Genomic DNA, 18,557 nt, shown 5'->3' with positions numbered 1-18,557 from the left:
CTCTGTGTCTGGTGGGATGGGAGAATCCAGAAAGCTAGCTTGCTAATTGCTTTCCCTTCTACCAGATGTCCACCCTTGGCACAGTCCCATGGGTGGCAGGAACAGGACTGTATGGCATGAACATGTAGAACCAGGACTTCAGGAGGATAGAGAGACTGGAGGCTTGTGGCTCATGAGTGTTGCTGTAGGTCCATGGAAGCCAGAGAGGGAACCTACCTGCCTTGAAAGATGGACCATGAATGATACTGTAGGTACATGGAAACCAGACAGGAAACCTACCTGTCTTGAAAGATACTTTGAGGTCTCAATCTCTGTTCTATTGCTGTGAAGAGACACCATGACCAAGGCAACTCTTATAAAAGAAAGCATTGAATTGGTGGCCTGCTTACAGTTTCAGAGCTTAGTTCATTATCATCATGGCGGCAGGTATGGTGCTAGAGCAGTAGCTCAGAGCTATATCCTGATCCACAGGACAATAGAGACAGAGACAGAGAAAAACCTGGGCCAGGTGTGGGCTTTTGAAAACCTCAAAGCCTCCCAGTGACACACTTCCTCTAGAAAGACGACACCTCCTAATCCTTCTAATTCTGTCAAAGAATTCTACTCCCTAGTGACTACGCATTTAAATATATGAGTCTATGGGGCCATCCTTATTCATCCACCACAAAGGTCTAATAGTGCAACCACTTGTGAGTATTGTGACTATTGCTGACCTCTGACCTCCCCCTTCAGTTGCCTAGCTGCCTTGCAGTCAGGCCTTTGGTACTGCACTTGAGTGGGACATTCCAAATGGCTGGATCTTCTAGGTTCAGTGCCGCCTTCTCTTCCCTGAACCCAAGAGCACCCCATCACCAGAGGACTGCAGAGGCAATGAAGTTTTGAGAGGTTTAAAATTCAGTCAGGTATGTAAGTAACAGAGGAGAACCACAGGCCTGGAAGAACTGATGAGAAGTGGTGGGAATTGGCCATGGGGGTTGCAGAGTCTGAGGAGGGTGGAATTAGATACTGATGTAAGTGCAAGGAGATGGGCCATAGAGCCAACCCCCTTATGATGGGGAATCCCAGCTACAGCAGCAGTAAAAGGGATCCTTGTCCCTCCTTGCTGGGATACCTCCCAGGCTCAGTCAGCTAGAAAGCATCCCCAAACTGCTCGGAATGGAACACCAATACTTCTGGTGAACTGTTGCCTAGTCTTAGAAAACCTTCGAATTAAGACTGAAAATACGATGGTAAATTAAACTCATAATACTGGCATTTTTATAGTAAGTTGAGAAACATTTTTGTTTGGTACTTTAATGATTTGGTGAATTTTGGAGTGTCTTAGTTAGGGTGTCTATTGTTGTGAGGGGACACCATGACCACGGCAACTCTTGATAAGGAAAACATTTCACTGGGGCTGGCTTACATTTTCAGAGGTTTAGTCCATTATCATCGGGTGGGGAGCATGGTGGCATGCAGGCAGACATGGTACTGGAGAAGGAGCTGAGAGTTCTACACCTGGATCAGCAGGCAACAGGAAGAGAGAGTGAGCTACTAGGCCTGGCTTGAGCTTCTGAAACCTCAAAGCTCCTGAATGACACACTTCCTCAACAAGGCCGCACCTCCAATAATGCCACTCCCTATGAGTCTATGGGGGCCATTTTCATTCAGACCACCACATAGAGAATTTAATCTTTAAATCAGGAACTTGTTATTCTGATTTTAAAATGCCATTTACAATTACCATAGGCTCTTTGCTTATCATGGTGCAAGCCCTTAGGTCCAAACCCTCATACCACCACCACAAAAAATAAATAAATAAATAAATAAATAAATAAATAAATAAATAAATAAATAAATAAATAAATAAATAAAAATTAAGTTGAAGCATATGAGTTAAATTTTAGCAAATGTGTAAAACTGAAGCAATTTGGAAGATAATGGTCACTTGTTTAAATGTTTAGTTGATTAAACCTACAAGTTATTAAGTATTTGATTGTAGGTTTTGTTGATAGGACTGCTGTGGGTAAGTCCAGTAAAAGCCTGCTTGCCTAGCATTGGTGAGGCCCTGGGCTCTGTCCCAGGCATCCCTAATGAAAACACAAGTCAATCCGCTAAATACATAAATGCATCCAATGCATTTTTTAATGTGTTAGAGGAAATTAATTCAGCCTCAAAAGGCCCCTTTAAAGCAGTTCTTGCTAACATTTGCAGATTTGTTAATAGTGTAATAAGATTTGCAAATTGAACTGAAATCAACTATAAGCAAAATGGATAGCTTTGGGGGCTGGGGAGATGGCTGGGGGCTCAGAGCACTTGCTGGGCTCAGAGCACTTGCTGTGCAAACATGAAGATGTGAGTTTGAATCCCCAGCACTCACATAAAAAGCCAGGCATGGCGGCTGCATGTGTCTGTATCCACAGTATTGGCAGATAGAGACTGGTGGACTCCTAGAGCTTGCTGCTCAGCCAACCTAGCACAAAGGGCAAGCAAGCTTCTGGTTATTGCGAGGCCCTGTCTCAAGGTGGTAACACAGAGGAGGATAAAGAGAGGCAGGCAAAGCCCTGCTCTGACCTCCACATGTGGGTACAACAAGTACATAGACCCACCCCCACCCCCACCCAATAAAAACTGACAGTTCTAATTAACTCCATGTCATTATCATTATTATCTTGTGGTGCTAGAGAGTGAACACATGGCTTCATGCTCACTAGGCAAATGTCCCACCACTGAGCTATATTCCTTGCCCTAAATATTCAGCTTTAGAAGTAGCTTTTGGGGGCTAGCAAGATGATTTAGCAGATGTGGTGGTTTGAATAGGAATAGCCCCCACAGAGTCATGTGTTTGAATGCTTGGCCCATAGAGCATGGCACTATCAGGAGGTGTGGCCTTGTTGGGGTAGGTATGGCTTTGTTGGAGGAGGTGTGTCACTAGTGGGGTGGACTTTAAGGTCTCATAAGCTCCAGCCAGTTCACTTCTGCTGCCTGGGGATCCAGATATAAAACTCTCAGCTCCCTCTCCAGCACCATGTCTGCCTACATGCTGCCATATTTCCCACCAAGATGATAAGGGACTAAACCTCTGAAAATGTAAGCCAGCCCCAATTAAATGTTTTCTTAGTTGCCGTGGTCATGGTGTCTCTTCACAGCAATGAAACCCCTAAGACAGCAGATAAAGGCACTTGCTACCAAGCATGATGACCTTGGGACCCACATAGTAGAGAGAAGTTGACCACTGTTCTCCACACATGCACTGTGGCACATGTGTACACACACACACAATGTAATTAGAAGGAGCTTTGGGTGGTGTTTCTTTTTTTTGTTTTTGGTACATGAGGCAAATGCAGCATCTGTCCCTGTTGCACTCTTCGGTGCTCTCCAATAGCCATGACTACCTGTGCTCTGTATGGCACTGGAGCTTTTGTGCACCTCCCCTGTGCCCAGAACTGCTACCCTGAGTTCTTTGTTCTGTGCAGAGTCAGTGCTACCTCTGATGTAAGCAGTCCCGGTGTTTGTGGCACTCAAATTACAAATGCTACCCTGTTGCACCCTTCTGTTTTAACTGAATGCCCAGATGCCCACATCCACCGCTGCAAACTTGCCTATAGCCGTGAAATGGTTGGACATGCCAAGGCAAACAAGCAAGTTCCTGTCTGTAGCTTTCTGGTCAGATTTGGATAAGAAGCAAGGATTCAAAGGTTATGGAGAAGGGGAATGATGATGACTATTGTTTTAAATTGCCCAAAATTGCCATGTTACTAAGATCCCCAGACAGGTGATCTCTATTATATGAGCCTTCACCGTGCCTCAGGTCAAAATTTGTATAAAATGGAGGATGCATAGTAAAAAATTGCCATAGTTGGATCTAGACGAAGAGGAAAACCGTGATCCCCTCCCCATAACTCTCTGGGTCTCATGTTTAGAAGGCTACATCAGTAATCTTAAAACAAAGACCTAATCCACCAATGTCGATAGTGCTGGGCTAATACTTCAAATGTTCTAACTTTGTTTTTAAAACCCTGTAGTTCTGCTTCTGATGAGTTTTTGTGTAACTGAAATATGTCATATCCACTCAAGACATGGTTTTTTAGCTTAAAGGCCCACCCTGAGAAAGGTCTAGGTTACACTGGAATCCCAAACACACAGCATGAGTCACCAGCCAACTAAATTTAAGGAAGCACAACAGCTAAACACCAGTCACTGGGATAAAGTCACCTATCTTATGATGCAGCAAGACAATGATCTAAGCAGTCTGAAAAAAACCCTATAAAATGTCCACTACCTAAGGTCTCTTCAGGCTGACAGACTGAGTTAAGAATGTATGTCCAGCCCTCTTGTCTTCGCTAACTTTACCAAGCACTTTAGCTATTTTGATGAACGTGTCACACATGATAAATTCTGCAATGCTGTCTATTCCTCCAGGCACTAGGTGACTCACCTGGACTCTTAGAGAATTTTCTCCAGTATCATTTCTGGCAAAAACATGTAGCCATTTGTCCAGTCTCCCTGTGGAATTAAGATTTAAAGTTTTATTTTGATACTAAATAAGTTTCCATTCAAGAATTATAGCTAAACTTAACATGTGATAAAACTGTAGAATACTAATCTGATGTGAAAACTACTAACTTGTTGTAAGGCCAGTTAAAGATAATTAAGACATGTTTGATTAACAGTCACCTTAGTAAATGATCAAATTCTTTCCAAATGTAATTCCCGTCTTGCAGGGGCAAGCGTTTTTAGCTAATGGCTATATTGTCACAATCTATGGAAGATGGTAGTGATTCAGTTATCCATGAATGAGTGCTTTCAAGTCCAGGGGGAAAAAACCCACCACAATAACAACAAAACAACACAGAATCCACTGAATATGGCCCATGATTGAAGCGCTCTCCGTCAGACTAGCCTCTTCCCTCCTCGAGGCAGACTGGGTGGTCCAGTTGAACAGAACCACCCTCCTCCCACCCCTATGAGGAGCTGGAGGCATAACCAGTGGGCAGCAGGGCCCCCGCCTTCCTGTCCTTGCTGGTTGCCTGTTGTCTTTGGCACTATGAGCCGTGAAATGGCCAAGAGCCAGCTGCTCCAGGCTGGTGTTGCCATGGCTTTAAGGTCAGTCCCCCAGCTTCTTCCTTGACCAATGGCCAAAAGTCTGCTCCAGGCTGGTGTTGCCATGGCTTTAAGGAGGGGTCAGAGGAAGTCCTGTACTGAAAAAGAGCTGGCAGATTTAATGCCGTAATTGTATGACAGTCAGACCTACAAGGTTGATGCCCCTAGAACATTGAAGCCAGTCTATAGGAAGCGCAGTTGGCCAACCAACAGGCTAAAGGGGTAAGGCCAAATCTGTCCCGCTATCTATTGCTTGTACAGGCTATTCAGATTAGAACTTCCACAAACAATAATGCTTATCCTCTCATATTGTCACTTGTTTAATAATCAAGTTTTATAGCTGCATATACACTTCATCAATTTAGCAGCCAAACTGCTTTTTTGTAAATATGCATTCATGCACACAGACAGACAGACAACCAGGCCTTCAGGGGGCAAGAGGCTCATTTTTGGAAATGTCACTTGATAACACTAGACCTGAAAACACAGCACAGGGCGTAAGGGTGGGAATGCGCCTTTAATCCCAGCACTCGGGAGCCAGAAGCAGGAAAGTCTGCTGTGAGTTACGAGGCCAGCCTGGAATCAAAGTGATCCCACAAACCCTGTTCCAGGACAAGGGCTTCAAGACTACAAGTAGAAACCTTATACTGTGCTGGCGGGAGAGTGAAAACGCCCCAGGGACAAAAAAAAAAAACTGGTTGCTCTCAATATGTACATACTGGAGAGATTTGCTCACGAGTGTGTTGTGTGAGCACAGGCTGCTCTTCCTGAGTGTCCTGAGTTCAATGATTCCCAGCAACCACAGGGTGGCTCACAACCATCTGTAATGAGCTCTGGTGGCCTCTCTTTGTCACACAGGCATACATGAAGAACCACTGAATATATCCCAATAAATAAATAAATCTGTTAAAAAAAAGGTTCCCGAGGCAAACTCACAGGCAGCTTTGCCTTACATAACAATTGTTCTCCACCATTAAAGGATAAACAGATTTCAGATGTCTTTTTTATAATTTAAAGAATCCTTGCTTTGCAAATAATAACAAACAATGGTATTGAAGCAGGGCATGGTGGTGCACCTTTAATCTCAGCACTCCAGGAAGTGGAGGCAGGTGAATCTCTGTGAGTTTTGAGGCCAGCCTGGTCTACAAAGCTGAGTTCCAGGACAGCCAGGGTTACACAGAGAAACCCTGTCTCAATAAACCAAAACTTAACAAAAAAACAAATAACTATGTCATGATATATTTTAACATACATATAAAGCACTTAAAATGACCTTGATAAGAGTTTTAGACGCAAGTTCCTGCGTGTGCGCGTGCGTGCGCTTTAACGTGGGCCCAGCTTCACAGGTACACAGGGGTGAGGGTCAGAAGACAACTTTCAGGACGGAGTTGCCTCTGTTCACTAGAGGTTCTGAGGCTCAGACCTAGGTCTCCAAAGCGAGTTCCAGGAAAGGCGCAAAGCTACACAGAGAAACCTCACCTGTCTCGAAAAACTCATTCTTAAAATAGCACAATAAAAACGGCATTGAAAAAAACATGTAAATGTCTTTATTAAAAATAAAAGTGTTTAAAAATAATTGAAAGTGTTTAATCATAAAAACAATCAGAGAATAAAAACCACAAGTTCCAGGTGAGTTAGTAATATCTGTGATGCTTATGTTTTCTTTAAAGTACTAAGTCCACAATATGTCCAAAGGGCAGGCACTTCACACACACAGTCATCTGCATGGTCAATGGGCGTGGAAAGATGCCCTTGAAGTCAGGCATGGTGGTACAGGTCTGTAATTCCAACCCTCGGGGCCGCAGCAGAAGGATCCTGAATTTGAGGCCAGCCTAGGCTACATAGGGAGACCCTGGAGACAGAAATGGCGTGGTTATTAGAGAAATACAAATTAATATAAAGATGAAGCACTATTGCCCACCAGAAGGACTAAAACTAAATACAATGCTAATACCAGATCTTGGTGGAGTGTGAAGTAATTGAAATACATTTAAATTCCTGGCAGAATTATACATTTTTTACCATCAATTCTGGAGTGTTTAAAAGTATCTATTAACACTAAAAATATGCGTACCTGGTGTCTAGAAATCCTGTTCCTATTAATGTGCCCAAGGGACTAAATACTTCTTACTGCGCAGAAGAGAGGTGGCCGGCAAGTTTTCTCAGCATCCTGTGGCACTTTGCCTCAGAGGAAGGGCAGGTGTCTAAGCAGAGATAGATAGCAGTGTTCGTGAAGACCTGAATGAAGCTTTGGTGTTTCAGAATAGAACTGGACGTTCCCAGTGGCCAGAGCACACAGGATGGGATTTCAGAAAGCACAGCTGACAGGAAGGAAGAGTCTTACAGAGCTAGCTTGCTAAGGAGGGTGTTAGCCTAGGGCCATACCCAGGGGTTACTCTTAGGAATCACTCAGCTATGGGGAGGCGCCAGAGTGAAGACATAGTCTGTCAGGAGTTCAGCTGGGGTGAATCATCTTCACTTGGATGACATTTTACCAAAGCTGGGGAGGGAGTACATGCCTCTCTCTAGACCTGAGTCATGCTGCCCGCCATTCTGAGGAGTAAAGCTAGCACATTGCTCTAACCAGTGGTTTTACAGGAAGTCCTCACAGTTCCATAGTGGTGGAAAAGAAAGGAGGGTAGGAAATGACACTCCAGATAAATTGCCTTCAACTACCAGATTTTTTCTTTTTGTTTTTTTTTTTTTGTTTGTTTGTTTGTTTTTGTTTTTTCGAGACAGGGTTTCTCTGTGTAGCTTTGCGCCTTTCCTGGAACTCGCTTTGGAGACCAGGCTGGCCTCGAACTCACAGAGATCCGCCTGGCTCTGCCTCCCGAGTGCTGGGATTAAAGGCGTGCGCCACCACCGCCCCGGCCAGATTTTTTCTTTTTAATTTTTATTTTATGTACATAGATGTTTTGCCTGCATGTAAGTCTATGTGCCACATGAGTGCCTGGTGCCACAGAGACCAGAAGAAGGCGTCGGATCCTCTGGATCTGGACTTACAGACAGTTGTGAGCTGCCGTGTGTGTGTGTGTGTGTGTGTGTGTGTGTGTGTGTGTGTGTGTGTGTGTGTGTGTGTGTTGGGAGTCAAATGTGGGTCCTCTGGAAGAGCAGTCTGTGCTCTTAATTGCTGAGTCATCTCCCCAGCCCCCTGAAAGTACCGAGTATTCACACAGCCAGTCATCTGCTTCCCAGTCTTCCCACCTCCTACCTCAAAATGTCAGGTGTCACAAATTGTACCTGGCTGTCTCCACTTAAGTTGACCTTGTCCTTCTCCTCTGACTCTGCCTTTTCCTCCTGACCATTCAAAAGGGGACATAGGCTTTGGCCATAGATGGTATCCTTAGAAAGAATATGGACACCTCCTAGAGGAAAGTGAGCGGAGAGCAAAGCCCACCTTCTTATGGGGAACCCCAGCTGTAGAGGAAAGCCCCAGGTTCTCATGACTCAGTTACCCAGTTTCCTTGAGATGCCCCTCGTTGTTATTAATCCTTGAGTTTAAAGGTCTGTCTTTGATTTATTAGACAGCAGAGATAGTGCTGTGCCGGCCATGGTTTTGCCAAGGACAGAGCAGGAGAGGATGGCCTTAGTCAGAAAGAGGAGGCGGAGGCAGGACTTCCTGACCTTGAACGAGCTGAGAGACACTCCAGGCCCCTGGAAGGGAGACCCACTCACCTCTACTAGCACTAACAGAAGGAACGGTTCTACCACATGTCTAAGAATGAGAGCCTCTTAAGACCCTTTCAGAACGGTGTTTCGGCTCAGGAGACGGCTTCACCTCACCAGAAAACTGCCTGTGCTGCGGTCTCAGGGCGAGCTCATAGCTGGATTCCAATTTCCTGGTGACAGGAGAAGCACGGCCAGGTCTCCCTGGCCGCTTGCCCCTCGGCAGATAATTTATGCATGCTGCTCTGCTCTGTGAGAGAGTTCCTTAAATAGTGAGGAAAGGAGCTTGTGAATTCCAGTGGGACTTCCAGCCCACACTGCTCCAGAGAGAAGGGAGGGAGGCCGCCTTCACACCGGCTCTGCTGTCACTGCTGGGGCTCACGGGGCACCCCTGAGAGCTGGCAGCCAAACACTGAAGGCCCAAGCTCCCGTTTCACTCTGGTAAATCCCACGAGGGCAGAGTTTCTGGATTCACTCTCAGCCCTTGTTGTTCCTAGTCAAGCAGACAAGAGAGGCAGGAAACAGAGCCAGCCCTGGGGAAACACAGCAGAGAGGCTCCATCCTTGGCACGGAGGAGCTGTCTTTAGTCAGATGAGATCCTACTAGCTAAAGCTAGAGAAAGACCCCAGCCCGCGGCCAGGTAGATGCACCATGTTCCTCAGCACTGGCTCTAAGATGGTGGTGTGGGAGAGGCTCCATAGCCTCCTTCCCCCAGGATGCCCGCGGTTGTCCTTAGCACTGTGCCAGCCTGAGTTACACACGCCCAGCAGGCACCGCCACTGTACTAGTTGCACTCCCCAGCCAAACAGAGTGGCTGCCAGCTTGCTTCAGAGCAGCAGGACGTGGGGTTTCTCTGGCCTCCTGCCTTCATGGTGTCGTAGAAACTAGAGAGAACACACGTGGGCTTGTGGAAAGCATGAACTCCTCTGCTAAAGCCCACAGTCCACCTGCCTACCATGCTGGACTTTGAGCCAAATTTAACTCCATCGTGCTCCTTGAGAGTGACAGATTTGTACGTCCCTTAGCGGTCTCTTGACTGGGAACCTTGATCTTCGGCATGCCCAGAAGCTGTGCCCACTGGCTTCCCTTTTCAAGTCGATCCAGACTGCAGGCTCCCTCACTAAGAACCTTAGAGGCGCTGAAGCTGTGGCTACACTGTGGCTCATGCTTGTCAATAAGCAAACAACACTCAGGTACCTGGGGGAACTATGCCTTTCCAGACTTTGAAGAAGTCGCCATCCCTCAGGGCTTCCTTCCCCCAACAAGCTCATCCTGTTTTCTCTCTTACCCAGCCAAGCTTAAGTGATGACGAAAATTGGTTTGTCTCATAACAGCTGCTTTGTCTCGGGTGCACTTGGGCCTTGCATGATATTCTTTAAGCATCCATAATTTAGGATCTGAGAAAAATATTGTATGTGTGGTGTACATATGTGGTTTTGTGTGGACGTACATGTGCACATTCATGGAGAGGCCATAGGTCAACACTGGGTGCCTTTCACAAACTCTATCCACCTAATTTTTTTTGAGATACGGTCTATCACTGAACCTTAGGCTCACCATTTCAGCTAGCCCGACTAGCCAGTAAGCTCCAGGGATCTGCCCATCTCCCTCCCCAGCCCTGGGATGGCAGACTCATGCTTGTCTTTTTCCATGGCTGCTAAGGATCCAAACTCAGGTCCCCACAATTGTTAACAAGCACTTTGGCACCTGAACCATCTCTGTAGCCCTGCAGAAGTCGTCTTGCCACTGATTGACTTTAGTTCCTTAAGCTACACTTAATAAAAACAGCTTTGGGATGCCACTGTGACATGCAGGGCCTAGGAGATGGAGTAGGGTCAGCAAGTCATGGGGACAAAAGCCAAACAGGCTGCAGACTGAGCAATACAGAGAAAAACACCAAGGCAGACCATCCCAGGAGATTCTGCTCTGAGTCCATGGCTGAGGACAGACTGTGTGTATCGTACAGGTGGAGCTTAGGTATCCCCAAAACATAAGAACTGGAGCATCATGGCAGTGGCTTCTGAATGGGCTCCCTGCCTCCATCCAACTCCCTTCCCCTGCTACACACCACCATCCTGCCAGAAAGACACCTAGTTTTGGCATGCCATGTCCTGTATTGTGTGTGATTCGGAACCCACCTCCACTGAAGTCTGCTCTGCCCCCCTGGGAAGATGTGTTCTCTCCCAGTACCCTCAGGGGCCAACCATCCCATCCTCTAATCTCCTGTTTCTTTTGCCTTCTATCCTTTCAATGATGTTTAAAAAGTAAATTCCTGTGGTCAAACCAGAATCGTTTCCATTGTAGCTGCCCCTTCTTTGCCATGAGAAGTACTCAATGGATACATATTCCACTGGACAATACTCCTAGGTGGCTTGTGGAGACCAGGTTCCTCATTACTGGGGAAGGTGGGAGTGTCTGTTATGAAGATGAGTGCTGCAGCCTGTTAGAAGGAAATGTCTACCTCTTCTAGCTACTAAAGGAGATGACAGACGGGTCGGGGGACAGCCGCAGGCACCAGAAGTAAAACCCTGGCAGAAACTTTGTTATCCTGGGGAGTCATAAATCAGGTGCACCTTTCCTAAATAAATCCAGACCCACTGTCCTCAAACCTATTGTTTAATTGAAACTTTGCATTTTACTCTTGGTTCTGGGCCAGAGGAATAATTGGAGAGAAGCAGAGGGGGTGAAATGTGTATGATCAAAGGGCCCGGTTTCATGCTGACGGTACCAGGTCCCAGTGAACTGCTGAGCTGAGCGGGGCTGGTGGGTGAAATATGAGCAGAGTGAGGAAATGAAGGGTGAAACCGTCTTCCCTATCAAGCGTCCTCACGATTCATCAGGAAGCAACAATTCCCCTTCTTGTACCTAATTCCTGAAAGGTAAAATGTAGAAAGGAACCTGTAGTTCCTATCATCATGTAAATAAATGCTGACCACCCGCCCCCCAAGCCCCAACACCTTCCCTTTTGTGGAAAACATACTTCCCATACTAGATTGTGTCTTGGTGTTGAGAAACTACTTTCTCTGAATAGAAAACAGTCCCTCCTGGAAGGAGCTGCAGGAAGTTGAGTATCTCAGGACACTGAGAAAGTTAAAAGAGTCACAAGGCCCTTTCCAAGGTGATAAAAACAGTAAACAGTTGCTGGGGAGAGACTCTCTTCCATGGAGCTGCCTTCAAGTTGGGTAGGGATAGCAAAGGATACAGCTTTCGTGAGTCATCCATCACTCATGCTGGGCTGGGCTTTTTTGGTGATACAGCTACCATGGAGTGGCTACTGTAAGTAACCCAGTGAACTCATTGGCCCACCAAGCTGGACTTAATGTATCATCAGTACCCTATCTGGTCAAATAGATGTTTGCTCATGTCTCTCCAGGAAGAGTCACAAGACACCTGGGAAACCATACGTGCTGGCCTCTGGTCCCATGCTGATGTGATCTCAAATTGTTCGAGCATATCTCAATCTAGGGGTGAGGGAGATACAATTGGTTCCTCATTGTGACAGGAAATCATATTGCTTAAAGTCAACAAGTAAATGTACCCAACAGACAAGTCCAAAGGATGAGAAACCCTTAGAAATGTGAAAGAGTGTGGGCGGCATTTAGTCTTCCCTCAGCTAAAGCCTTGCTGTGTGCGCCAAGCTGGAGAGCAGAGACAGAGGTAGCAGAGCTTTGGGGCGTGCGGGGAGACGTCTAAGGAGTCTCATCTCCCCATTTGTCTGTTCCTCTGTGCCCTCATTCCTCGGTACATTCACATGTGGACTTTACACAGTACGATTCCCTGTCACAACAAGGAGCCAGATGTATTTCTCAGTCTTGGAGACAACTTCCTAGACAGAGAGAGTTAGAAGTTTCCAATGAATGGCAATATGTTTGATGCTGCATTTAACAGTGAGCCCCAGTGTCTCCTCTGACTAATGGAGCCCTCTCTCCACAGGCACAGAGGACACACAAGAAGGTCCCCAGAGGCAGCAGAGCACACCGCTCCTCTGAGAAGAGGCCTCATCCCACACCTTCGCCAACCATCGACACTGTAAGCACAGCACAGGGCAACAGCCAGACAGCCCTGCAGAACAGCCCATCCCTGGGGTCTAGCCCGGTGGCCCTGCTTCCCGGGAACAAGCAGGAGTGTACCCCACAGTCAAGCACCTCCAGCCCTGCCTGGTCTTTCCAGAGGAGCAAGTCTTTGTTTTGTTTGCCCAGTGGAGGCCCCTCCCCAACTGAACCACAGCCGCCATTGACTGGTTCCCAGAGACACAGCGCATCAGAGTGGAGACCCGGTCACCTCCTGTCCATTGATGACTTAGAGGGGGCCCAGGAGACAGATGTGGACACGGGCCTGCGGCTGTCCTCTTCAGACCTGTCTGTGGTCTCTGCGTATTCTGCACCCAGTAGGTTTTGCAACACAGTGGAGTCATCCCTCCCCTCCAAGAGATGTAGCAGCCACTGGCCAGCACACAAGAGTCCCAAGGAAGGACCACTGCATGCTGCCAGTGAGGTGAGCCCAGACACCTCCTGGGATTCCCATCCTTTCCTCTCCAAAGGGTCTCCAGCCCTGCAGAAATAACTACTGCTGCTCTCTCAGCTTCTGGTGTCTCCTTGCTCACAGAGTCACCCCCACAGCTCCCTTGTCACGACTCCAAAGCCACACAGGGTGGCCAAGATGTGCTCCTGCCCCCAACAGCTGGTCCCGAGGATAATGACATGGAGGAGTTCTACATCTGAGCATGTCTTGGTTTTCAGACAGACTCAGTCACAGAAACTTGGGTACCACTGCCTCCTGCTCTTTGTTCACAGGGTGATCTTGATCCCATTTGCTTGATCTCACAAGAACTTAATTATCTATCTTGGGAGATTGTTAACATGTTTGCCATGCCATCTATCCTTAACTGATAGGTGACATATTTCTAAAGGCTCAGAAAAAAAGAACTGACATTTCTATGGAAATAAATTTTCAACACATTTAAATCATAAAATCTATTTAATCTATTTTTGAATGCTCAATTATACAATTTAATGTTTCATGTAATTATTTGAAATTAAAAAAAAAAAACGTAGTCAGACAGAGCTGATGTAACAATTACTCATACTATGAAAGTAATATAACTAAAGCCAAAATCTTGAATGGGAAAAGGACACCAAGTGACTCCTATTAGAGCTCAGTGTGCAGTACAGAACGCATGCCTTTCTGGTTCCCCACAGGCAGTCACACAGGGACCAGAGACCCTGGAATCCTGAAGTCCTGCTCCCAGTGGATGTGATGGCTTCACAGGACAGCTGCCAACCTGTATCAGACAGCAGAATGCCTTGCTTTGAAGCCACTCAGCACTTGAAAAATCTGAGTTTACACACAACTGGCTAGTAAACCTTATAAGGGTTTAGCATGAGTAACCAATGCCTTGCACACTTACAAAATAATCTGAGTTATGAAACGTAGTTTTGCACACTCTTCCACAGCCGGTCCATGGGAGTAGGCAAACCTGTAGACCATCCCCTCTGGACTGATTTGTGTAAGAGGACTCATTGCCTGCAGTTGCAAGTAGCAGGTTATGAGGTGTGATAGGGAAATGGGTGTGAGATTCTCTGACTTAAAAAGCACACTCTAAAGGCTGCATGCATCTCTCCATAAATGACCAGAGTCCTCTTTTGTAACACTGTCTCCAGTAAACAGTTCAAATGTTTGGAAGGGTTTTGGCTGGCCTTTGGATTGTACGTGTGAGCACATGCCCTACTCCCGGAAGTAGGAAGCACAGTGCTGCCCTGCCCAGCCAACCTCCGGTGCACAGAAGCCTTAGGGAAAGCGGGCGCTGCAGCCACACCAGCTTTCCCCATCCCACACTCTTGTCCGTTGCTGCCACTGTGTGAATGGTGGTTAGACCGCCTGTCTACCTATGTCTCCAACCCAACCTCACCAATGCCAAGTGCTGGCATTGGTGGCAATGCCAAACTGTCCCTACATTCTGTTTATCCTTGGGAAAGAAAAGCATGGGTGTGTACTTTTTCCCTGCCCCAGCGTGGTGCTTCTTGCCTAAATTACTCATGGCAGAGTTTTCTCCTCTCTGGAAGGGCCTACACCAGCAGCTCAGACACTTTCCAGCAGGGCCTTCAGGCTCCCTTATCATCCATCACCATGGATCAGCCTCGGCTTCACCATCCTCACATGGAGAGCCTGGGACTCTGCCTGGCCTCAAACACTTTGGACTTCCTAGGACTCTGATTTCTGCTCCAATGTAAATAAATAAAAACATGGTCTCTTCTAATTCTGGATCAGGAGTAAGCCAACTTCTGAAAAGGGCTAGATGATAAATATTTTAAACTGTGTCAATCATGTTTTAAACTTTATCCAAATATGTTGCTATTGCTTCTACTGTAGCATGAAAAATAAAATATATGTGAATGAGAGCGGCTGAACTGCAATCAAACTTCATTTCTAAGAACAGGTTATAGTCAGCATTGGCTCAAGCAGCAGCTGGGGGAGCCTTCAAGATAGATGGCTGTGGAAGGTTGATTCGAGATGCCAGGGGACCATCAGCTTAGATTTCTCCAAGCCAACACTGTGGCTGCTGATGTGTATGACACCAAGAAACTTGGCTTCTCAGATCAAGCCAGTGACTTCAGAGCCCCAGGCTCAGAATGCAGAGGGATGCTTTCTGCAATGCTGGTTCCCAGTAAGCCCCTGAAGCCCACCTCTAGCCCAGAAGTATGACTCCAGGTCAATAGCTGATGTCCATAAACAGCATGCTAACATCATAGAGGAGGAAAGCTAGCTTTGGGATCGTGGCAAGCCTCCAGAGACAGGAAGCCAGTGCATCACAGCCAGATGTCAGCGAGGCAGAAGTGAGTGCCCTCCATGGCTCCCTGTAATGGCTTCTGTCTTTGTTCTCCACGGTACACGTTTTAGTATACTTAGCCCATGAGGATTGCTTTGGAGCTCAGCTCCATTATCAGCATTTCTACCCTTCCTCTGTGAAATGTCCCCCCATCATTCTGTCTACTAAACTGAATGACCCCAAAAAGATGTCAGAGCTACCACATAGAAGAAAGGCCTGTGAATGCCACCCTTCTGCTTCAGACCATGCCCAGCTCCCCTGGGTTGGCATGGGGATGGAGGGGTCTATGGAGGGTCACAGGCACAGTTCCATTCTGTAAAACCTTGGCTTCGGGCTGTGCTAACTATTACATTCCTCCTGATGCCCATGAGTGGATCCTGATTCTTCAAGCTGTACCCCATGATACATACTGGAATCCAATAGATGACAAATTTGTTCAGCTGAAAAATACTGAGACAATCACATAAGCTATGTCTCTTCTAAATTAGGCTCAATGATGTAGGGAGTATCCACTTTATCCCTTGCTTTAAATTGTCTAGTGAGACCAATCTCTTACATCCTTGACCTTAAACCACCCCACCCTCCAAGCAAAGGCTGACTAGTAAATGCCTTGGTCAAGTTTACATTCCATCCCTTATTTGCCTTGATTCTTAGTTGCTGTTCAGGGTGTCACTTTGTCCTACACTAAGCACTACCTAGTGACTGCTTTAGACATCAGATATCTTCTCATTGTGTCCCCAACTGAACTGACAAACTACAAAAATCACCTTGAGTTGCATCGGTTGGTTACATGTATATCAGAGGGACTCATGGGGACAGGGATGACCCTTTTGTGACAGGGGAAGGGTTGATATTTGTTGAAACAAACTGGCTTTAGTCCTAGTGTTCCTTGAGTGTCGAGGCCCAAAGAACAGGGCCATCACAGCAGAGGATTCCACTGCTCCATCTAGAGAGTCCCAGGGGAGACCAGATGCCTGCTTTTAGCCAAGAATGCCTTAAGTACATGGCTGGTGTCTTCCTCCCTGGAAAACCAGGAGAAATGTCTGTTTTTCTAGCCCTTCTCTCTGTAGAAGGAATGAATTCTCTACTCTGTCAGCTATCAGACACCTGAGCAGACTCACAGAAATACAGAAAAAAAATTTAGGGCAAATCAAATCAACCATGGAGGGTGGTAGGCACAGCTCAGTGGTACCCATCCACCTAGTATACATGGGGCCCTGGGGTCGATCCCAGCATCAAAAAACAAAACAAGAGAGGCATGACTCAGTGGTTAAGAGCATTTGTTCCTCTTTCAGAGGAGCTGGGTTTGGTTCCCAGCATTCACATAGCATTCACACCCATGACTCCAGATCCAGGGTATCAGAATCCACCTCCTGGCCTTCATACCAGGCATGCATGTGGTATACATACATATACACAGTCAAAATACTCATACACAGAAATAAATCTAAAAATAACAAAAATTTAAGCGAACTATGGAGTGCTTCTCCATTGTACACCCCGACAACAGTACCAACAGCAGTTCTTGCTGGTGAACTCCAGGCCTGGATGTCAGGGGACCTCTGGGAGTAAGTGGACAGTGGCCCCCCCCTTCCCCACCCCAGGTCCCATTGCTTCGTGTGTCTGCTCTGTGCTGGGTTCCACCTCTCCTGGATACCCTGGAAATGCTTGCGAGAGTAACAGGCGAAGCTAATGTTGGGAAAAAAAATTCTCAGGAGAAATACACTTTGTCACCATTAATTATTGCAACAAATGGATTTAGGAAGAGTCAGGCACCTGAATATAAAAATTTATAAAAATATTTAAAAAAACATGAGTATATCATTCCAATTTTTGCCAAAGGCTTCTTCTAGTTTGGGGGCATAGAGGGCTAGTTACAAATGTCTTTAAATGCCATAATCCCTCCTAGTAAAGAATGCAAGCAAACATGAGCAATAGCATGGGGACCTTCAGATCTTTCTAGTGAGTGCCCCAGAAACTTGCTTTCAAAATTTGTAGAGGTGGCATGCCACTACCAGGAGTAGTATATTCCTTTCAGACAAGCGTCTAAGGGACACTTGGTGACAGTGAAAATGCTCCTCTTGTGCCCCATGGCACCCTCCCTGAATGTTCCATTTGGGACTGTCTTGGCATTCTATTGCTGTAATAACCACTATGACCAAAAGCTACTTGGGAGGAAAGGTTTTATTTGGCTTACATGTCCCAGTCACAGCCCATCATGAAGGCAAGTCACAGTAGGAACTCACAGCAGGAACCTGGAGGCAGGAGCTGATGCAGACAGAGGCCATGGAGGGGTGCTGCTTACTGGCTTGCTCTCCGTGGCTTGCTCAGCCTGCTTTCTTACACCACCCCGGGGCCCACAGTGGACTGAGCCCTCCTACATTAATCAGTCAAGAAAATGTCCCACAGGCTTGCCCACAGGCTGTCTGATGGAGGTATTTTCTCACTGAGGTTCCCAGGTGACACTAGCATGTGTGAAGGTGACAAAATGCTAACCAGCGCCGGGACAAAGCTCCACCTCCAGGGGCCTGGACCAGCCCCAACCGATCAGCTCCATTCCTCTGGAATATCTGTGACAATAACCATATACGCTTTGTGTCTGGCAGAAACCTGAAGGCCACTTGAGTCAGATGTGCCTGTCTCCAGCCCAGAGCCCAGAGCTTCTGGATAGGAGTCATCCCAAGGATGTGTGGCTTGCCAGCAATGGTCCTTGCAGGGAGACTCTTGTAGACCAAAGGGCCTCCCTGAAGGAGGGCTCTGGTGCCGCCTGGCGGCCACTGCTACCAAACACAACAAACCCAGTCCCTGTTTCGAGCAAGAAGATTCTATCAGAACAGGGAGAAGGCATTTCTTTTCCATTTATTATTCTGAGATTCACTTTCTATTTTGTTTCCCTGCAAAGTACTGAGACAAGTTAAATTATGTAAACAAGAACAGAAAGTTAGGACCAAAAAAAAGGAGTGTACAAATGTATCTAGCAATA

At 46.6% G+C, this 18,557-nt stretch overlaps 2 protein-coding genes across 2 annotated transcripts in view; both read left to right on the top strand.

The window, feature by feature from the left end:
• The window catches only part of Fam124a (family with sequence similarity 124 member A), a 52,144-nt gene extending 36,998 nt beyond the window's left edge, over positions 1–15,146 (top strand). Inside the window, exons 4-5 of the mRNA XM_052732988.1 lie at positions 12,682–13,242; positions 13,947–15,146. Coding sequence (XP_052588948.1) covers positions 12,682–13,242; positions 13,947–13,982 — 597 coding nt within the window. The 3' untranslated portion in view covers positions 13,983–15,146. The remainder of the gene's footprint in view (positions 1–12,681; positions 13,243–13,946) is intronic.
• Positions 1–18,557, top strand: part of Serpine3 (serpin family E member 3) — a 122,038-nt gene that overhangs the window by 36,906 nt on the left and 66,575 nt on the right. The gene's annotated exons all lie outside the window — the stretch shown is intronic.

The sequence above is a fragment of the Peromyscus californicus genome, unplaced genomic scaffold, assembly GCF_007827085.1.
Source record: "Peromyscus californicus insignis strain IS unplaced genomic scaffold, ASM782708v3 Scaffold_12__1_contigs__length_115047231, whole genome shotgun sequence".
In the NCBI taxonomy this organism is placed as follows: domain Eukaryota; kingdom Metazoa; phylum Chordata; class Mammalia; order Rodentia; family Cricetidae; genus Peromyscus; species Peromyscus californicus.
Note: the sequence above shows the minus strand (reverse complement) of the source record. Positions and strands in the feature narration are given on the sequence as shown.